Source organism: Otolemur garnettii, unplaced genomic scaffold (assembly GCF_000181295.1).
Source record: "Otolemur garnettii isolate 467f Iridium unplaced genomic scaffold, OtoGar3 scaffold00068, whole genome shotgun sequence".
Lineage (NCBI taxonomy): Eukaryota > Metazoa > Chordata > Mammalia > Primates > Galagidae > Otolemur > Otolemur garnettii.
The window spans coordinates 7,437,124-7,444,746 of NW_003852463.1; the positions used below are offsets into that span (position 1 = coordinate 7,437,124).

Below are 7,623 nucleotides of genomic sequence, written 5' to 3' on the forward strand. Positions count from 1 at the left end.
AAAGAAAGAAAGAAAGAAAAGCAGTCTATCTCGGGTGAGCAAAAACTGCCAAGCAATCCCGTCCATACTCATTTGTTCTCACTGACCCACTCACTTCTCCACTTCCTAGGTGTGCTGGATGATTCTGGTACTATCCACCTAGGTGGTGCTGAAGCACTCTCCGCTCTGAGATATTCCCAGTACAGCCCTAATACCCTTAGTGTCCCCTTCCAAAAATCACCAGCTGTCAACCGACATCTGCAACCACGGAAGAATGTCTAATCACGCTTACTATGCAAATCCAAACTCAGCAGTGTGGCATGGGGAGCCCTGCCAATAATCCCTTGACCCATTCCTCCTTGGCCAATGTTATTTTAAGGTAAGTTTTATTATCATATCTATTTTAAAGATGAAAAAGGAAACTCATAAAAGTTAAATACGGGTTATACAAGTCTGCTTTAGGCTCATGCCAGGTGCCATTGACAGGATTAATGGCTCATTCTTCCAGATCTTTCTGTATATCTGTACGTAATTCATGACACCCCGTCAGTTTTGAGTCAAGGGTGTGTTTAATGGAAATGCACATCCACGACAAGGTGTTAACTCCTTGAATACATTTCTTTTCTTCTTTTTTTTTTTTTTGTACATTCCTAATGTAGTGTGGCTGGCAGCCCACGTTAGATGGAATTGCGCCTTCCCTCCGCCATTTCCTCTAAGCTTTGGAAAGACTCAAATTTCCTGAAATGTAAATCTCTAGCTAGCGGTTTCCTGTTCCCATTCCCACTTCCCTTTCCCGATTGAGTCTCCTCTTGCCTGGCTGGCTGGGGCCGGATGGCAAACGGCAGTGTCCACATCCCCTTAGCGGCCTATGCGGGATCCAGATTCCGGGGACCTCCCTCCTTGGGAGTCCTTTAACCCCAGTGCCTCCCATTCCTCTCCTCCTCCCACCCTGCGCTGTTCTAGGAGGAGCCTAAATGTCCGCTTCCCCAGCTGAAGGGGATTGTGGTGCGTAAGCAGGATTAACTCCCTCGCCCCCAAGTGGCCTGCGGGCCGGAGCGAGCCCTTGGGTGAGCGGAGGGCGCAGCACCGGGAGCGGGGGATGGGGCAGCTCTCGGCCTCGGGGCAGTCTCTGGGGAGCGCGTCCTCGCCGACTGGGGCGGGGGGCCACAGCCTCAGCAGCTGCTGCTCCAAAGCCCCAGCGGCCCGCGGCTCCGGCGCGGGTTCCTAGCGGCAGCTTCCCCTCCACCACCTCCCTTTCCTCCCCGCGCTTCTTCTCCGCCCCCCACGCTCCAGCCACTTGGTCGCAGCCCACGCTGTCTTCAGCCCCCCGGAGCCGCCGCGCCAGCCCCTCGCCCAGCTATGGGGGACCTGCCGGGTCTCGTGCGTTTCTCCATCTCGCTGCGCATCCAGCCCAACGACGGTCCGGTCTTCTACAAGGTGGACGGGCAGCGGTTCGGCCAGAACCGCACCATCAAGCTGCTCACCGGCTCCTCCTACAAGGTGGAGGTGAAGATTAAGCCCACCACACTGCAGGTCGAGTGAGTGCGGGGTGCGCCGCGGTGGCACGGTCCTGCGAGGGGTGCAGACGGTGGGGTGGGGACGCCCGGGACAACACAAGCCTCTCCGGGGCCTCTGGCTTCGCGCGGTGCCCAGCGGGCCGGGGGGTGGAGGGAAGAGGTTGACTCCCAGTTCGCCTTCGCCCCCTCCTCCGCCTTCCGAGTGATTGCATCCCTCTATTCTCCCTTCCCGCCACCCCTCGTGGTGACCTCAGTGGGTTCGTTTAAGTCGTCGACTAGAAGCCAGGATTTTTGCTTGTTTCTCGTAAATTTCTTATCCCTTGTGTTCAGCCGTCACAGCAGAACCGCAGGCGGCCGGGTGGGGCAGAGGGGAGCAGCTCGGCGGGGTTCAGTACCGCAATCTCTGCCCTCCTCTGCTCCTGTCCTGGCATGCAGCCGGGTCTGCCCTCCAGGCTGGAGTGTGGGGGTTGGGGAGGGCTAGTTCTTGGGGCTCCGTGAGGGATGCCCAGCATTCCCCTGTCCCTCGGTGGCCAAGGTCCCCAGGTCCCGAGGAGCAGGCACAAGCTGGAGGGCGGGCGCCTCTGCTCAGGCCTAACTGGGTTCACGGTCTTCCCCGCCTGTGCTTTGCTTTTCTCTGTTCAGGCTGGTGATGGGTGCCAGGAATTAGCAACATCCTCATAGCAAGAGGATGTTTTTGGTTTATTCGTGACAGGGATTCTCTCTTCCCAGCTACCACAAGATGAGGCAGTCACTCAGCCTTCTTTCAGAAAAGTCTGTATATAGCCTACGAGAAGAATCAATCCACAGCTGAGGTCCTTGACCTCTCAGCTTCCACCTAAACGTTATGTGAAGTCTAGTCTGGAATGAGAAAATAAACCAACATTTATTGTATCTACCATATGCTGGACATTAAGGAGGGGGAAGGTTTTGAATCCTTTTACAGCTTAAATTAGAACAACAAACTTTACTGGTCTTCCAGGTGCAATGACTTAGGGCCAAACTTGGATGGTTTCTGGTACTTCTCATCCAGCACCCCCACATGTATCAATTTTAGAAAATTTGAAAACATTTGTATCCCTTAATATTTTGTAATAAAAATATTTTTAAAGAAAGAAAATTCAGTAACATGTAATCAACATTTGTGTTACTGTTTAAATAAAATGCTTTATTTAAATCTTCAAAGAAAAGGTTATGCGTTCTATATTCCATTTTCTTCAAAGTAGTTCTCTAGGTTTCAGAGTAATCTGAAAATTAATTTGTTAATAACAAAACTATTTTTTCCATTTACACTTTAATTTCATGAAGGAATTTTCAATGCCCTAACTTGATAGTTCTGAGTATAGGTCAGAAACACCTGGAGACCTTATTAAAATGAAGATGGCTGGGGCCCATCCCACAGTTCCTAGTTTACTGTATGGGAATTAAGAATTTGCTTTCTCCACAGGTGATGCTGGTACTGCTAGTCCAGGGACTTCATTTTGAGAACCATAATCCTGGGGCCATGGGCAAGCTTGGGGTACCTTAATTGTTGGAACAGAACAAGTTGTTAGAGAACTGGTTCACTGGTCCTTGACCCTACCTACAAATGAGGATCATCTAAATAACCTTAAAATCAATTTATCAGTGCCCAAACCATACCCCAGACCAATGGAATCTCAATCTCTGGGGTTATGGGTGGGGCTGGGTGTAGGTAGGATCTGAATAGCTGCACAGATGATGAACTTTCAGAACTTTCTCCCTTTGCCAAACCCTGTGGGTTTACTGCCTAGGATTTTGCTCCAGACCAGAACAGGATGCCTAGGCTAATTACTACTACATGTGGTCAACTCAAGTTCATTGCAGGAACATTTCCATTGGTGGCGTGCTTGTCCCGCTGGAACTGAAGTCTAAAGAGCCTGATGGGGACAGAATTGTTTATACGGGCACATATGACACAGAAGGTGTGGCCCCAACCAAGAGTGGAGAACGGCAACCCATCCAGATCACCATGCCGGTAAGGCTTGCTTGGGGTCATAGAGGTGTGGTACCAAGGCAAATGGAACCCATAGGAATGAAAACAGTCACTGTCTCCTTTTAAGAAAAGGCTTATTCAAAGCAAATTATTGTGGAAATTGGGTTGGGAGTTTCTTTCAAGGATCTGCCAAAAAGAGAACTAGGTAAGTATCTTTTGTATGGCAGACTGACCCTCTATATGATAAATGCTTAAAGACACCGTATAAGTAGACGGTTTGAGAGCCACAGTACCTACATTGCTATTGTATTTCTTCTGTTATATTCTACATCTGGACTGGTTTAGATAATTAGCCCGCAAAGTTTCTGTTTCCAAGTAGCCATAATCTTTTGGTTATGAGAAAGCTACTGGTTATGATTTTGCTACTTAAATCTATGCTAAATGGAAGAACCCAAAAAGTGACTGCCATGGGAAATAATGAGCCTCTTAAGACATATCTAGTCCTACCAGCAATAATACAAAATAAAAAGATGATATAGCCTGGTAATACTGGCTCCCAAGTAAAAAAGAAAAAAAAATTGGTAGCAAGGATAGTCAAGATAAAGATTTAAATATATGTGCAAGCATAATAGGTGATGAAGTATGCTTGCTAAAACACAGGGAAAGGGGGTCTCGCCTAACCTGCTGCTATAAAAACTGGGCAGCTTTCTCTCTCTGCAAGAACAACCTTGAAATGTCTGCCTTCTAGCTTTATAGGAAATATCACAAATGTTCTCAAATGTCAGTGTGCATAAGGATCTCCTTGTTTGTCTAAAATGCCAGTGTTAAGCCCTACTTCCAGTGATTTTAGTGCAGGAGAGCCAGGGTGAATCCAAAGAGACTCTGATAGGGATGGTTTGTAGAATGTGCTTTGAGAAACACTGATCTAAGACTTAATCTGTATAGTCTTAAAGGTCACCATAAATAGGAAAAATTAAGACACCTTCTTATGTTTTATATTTTTATTTTATTTTTATACATCAATACATAGGAAAATATATTGTCAATCTTATAAAATTTTGAGGTGAATACTTGTAAATAAAGGTACATTTAGCTACAGTTCCCCATTTCCCCCGTGTATGTATGTACATATGGTGGCCTTTAGGCATCTATATATATTTTATTATCAAATAGGCATATGTATATGGAACATCATTTTAAATTCTGCATGGGTCCTTTATGATACGAATTTGTCAAATTATCCTCAGTCATCTATTGCTGATTATTTCTATTTTTCAGTATTACAAAGAAAACTACATTAAAAATCACTCACTTCAGCTCGGCACCTGTGGCTCAAGCGGCTAAGGCGCCAGTCACATACACCCAAGGTGGCGGATTCGAATCCCCAGCCCAGGCCCGCCAGACAACAATGATGGCTGCAACTAAAAAATGGCCAGGCGTCGTGGCAGGCACCTGTGGTCCCAGCTATTTGGGAGGCTAAGGCAGGAGACTCGCTTGAGCCCAGGAGTTGGAGGTTGCTATGAGTTGTGATGCCATGGCACTCTACCCAGGGGGATAGCTTGAGGCTCCATCTCAAAAAAAAAAAAAAATCACTCACTTCTGCACAGTTGTCTGTTTTCTTGATTCCTACAAGAAATTTACATGTTAAGGCACTTTATAAGACTTCCTAACTAAGCTCCAGAAAGTAGGCAATTTACACTCCTATCATCTATATTTAAGTAAATATCTCCTTCTGAATTAGGTCTAATTATTTTAAAATATGTTTTATCTGATAGGCAGAATGTTTTCATTTTTATTTCTTTAGTTTAATTTGAAATCTTGACACGTCCATTTACCATTAGTATTTTCTTTGTGTATTGCATGTTCATAGTTTTTACCCACTTTTATACTTAATTGTCTCACTGATTTTTTTTTTTTTTTTTTTTTTGAGAAACAGAGTCTCACTTTATCACCCTTGGTAAAGTGTGATGGCGTCACAGCTCATAGCAACCTCCAACTCCTGGGCTGGACTGTTCTCTTGCCTCAGCCTCCCAAGTAGCTGGGACTACCCACCACAAGGCCCAGCTATGTCTCACTGATTTTTAAGAAACATTTTTAAGTTAAAAATAGTCATCTTTGGGTGGCACCTGTAGCTCAGTGGGTAGGGCACCAGCCCTACAAGGCTAGTGGGTTCGAACCCAGCCCAGGCCAGCTAAAACAATAAGGACAACTGCAGCAAAAAAATAGCCAGGCGTTTTGGCAGGTACTGGTAGTCCCAGCTAGAGAGGATGAGGCAAGAGAATCACTTAAGCCCCAAAATTTGGGGTTGCTGTGAGCTATGACACTATAGCACTCTACCCAGGGCGACTGCTTAAGACTCTGTCTTAAGGCTTGGCACCTGTGGCTCAAGTGGCTAAGGCGCCGGCCACATACACCTAAGGTGGCAGGTTTGAATCCAGTCCTGGCCCACCAAACAACAATGACGGCTGCAACCATAAAATAGCCAGGTGTTGTGGCGGGCACCTGTGGTCCCAGCTGCTTGGGAGGCAGAGGCAGGAGACTTGCTTGAGCCCAGGAGTTGGAGGTTGCTGTGAGCTGTGATGCCACAGCACTCCACCCAGTGTGACAGCTTGAGTCTCTGTCTCAAAAAAAAAAAAGACTGTCTTAAAAAAAAAAAAACTCATGTTCTAACACATCTTGAGTGTGTTTATCATTTACCATTTTCATTTTAACTTTGCTTGCAATATAAATTTTAAATTTCATGTAATCCAACACATAAACCTTTCCTTTATGACTTTTGAGTTAAGATCCAGCTTATAAAGTCTGCCTTGACTTCAAGATTGATTAATGATGCATACGTCTAAACACAGCTGAATGTGTGTATTTTCATCTGAATGCTCATGGTCTCATTGATTAAATTTCAAATGAATTACAGATTTAAAATTTTCAATTCGTGCTTTTATATTGGAATGTATTTGTCCCAATACAGTGATATAAGTAATCCATGCTTCTCCAATGATCAGTTTCATGGTAACTACTTATACAGCAAAAATTACCTTTTTGTATTCTTTCTAATCCTGTTGATTTGTCTACCCTCATATTAATGTTGCATTATTTTAAATACATTGTTTTTATAACATTCGTATGTTTTGTAACTGACCATCTTACTGAACTTGCTTACTAAAATTCTTCAATTAATCATCTTGGGCTTTTCAGATGGTCATAAGCTCTTTATTAATTGTCATTTTCTGATTTATTTTTTCCTAGCTTTGTACAGTTTTTTTTCCATGCATTGTATGTTTCTAGACTATGTCAATTTCAGTGTTCATTACAATATTTATCTTAAAGCAAATTTTTATGGCTCGGCGCCTGTGGCTCAAGCGGCTAAGGCGCCAGCCACATACACCTAAAGGTGGCGGGTTCGAATCCAGCCCGGGCCCACCAAACAACAATGATGGCTGCAACCAAAAATGGCCTGGCCCAGGAGTTGGAGGTTGCTGTGAGCTATGATGCCATGGCACTCTACCCAGGGGGATAGCTTGAGGCTCTGTCTAAAAAAAAAAAAAAAAAGCAAATTTTTATAGCTCACTGAGGTATTTTTTTAATTGGAAGATGTGTTAAATTTTATCTAATTCCTTTCTCCATCTATAAAGATAATTTATCTTCTTTGATAATTACTGTGGTAAATGTTATAAAATAATACAGAGTCAAATACTAAGCTGTCCTTTATTTCCTAAAAATAAGCCCTATTTAAAGATAGTGTTAGTTTTATTATATTGCTAAATTCAGTGTGCTAAGATTTTATTTAGGATATTTAGATTTTCATTTATTTGCTTGCTTTATGAGCAAGTATTTGAGTATTTCCCATGTATCAGGTGGCTGAGAAAAATGTGGTAAATAAAATAGATACCCCTAGCTTCACAGAGCTAATGATGTATAGGGGGAAAATGTACTTTATACTATGTATTAGTATATGATTGTCAATAAGACAAATAATTGCTATTATAAAGTGTAGTGAAAAAGTAGTGGTGGCCTTGGAGCAAATACTGGGGGTCTTATCCTAAGCTAAAATTTGGGGGATGGCTTTCTGGAGAAAGAAATTAAAGATCAATAAGAGCTGGGGGAAGAGAGAGTGCTTAAGGAAAGAGAAGTTGCAAAAATGAGAGTTGGGAGAGAGTATATTATATTCTAATGGAT

General features: G+C 43.9%; 1 protein-coding gene across 1 annotated transcript in view; it reads left to right on the forward strand.

Annotated features, from left to right (window-relative positions):
* The first annotated feature begins 895 nt into the window (after window positions 1-895).
* CNRIP1 (cannabinoid receptor interacting protein 1) overlaps window positions 896-7,623 on the forward strand; it is a 21,475-nt gene continuing 14,747 nt past the window's right edge. Inside the window, exons 1-3 of the mRNA XM_012807397.1 lie at window positions 896-984; window positions 1,273-1,517; window positions 3,339-3,489. Coding sequence (XP_012662851.1) covers window positions 1,339-1,517; window positions 3,339-3,489 — 330 coding nt within the window. The 5' untranslated portion in view covers window positions 896-984; window positions 1,273-1,338. The remainder of the gene's footprint in view (window positions 985-1,272; window positions 1,518-3,338; window positions 3,490-7,623) is intronic.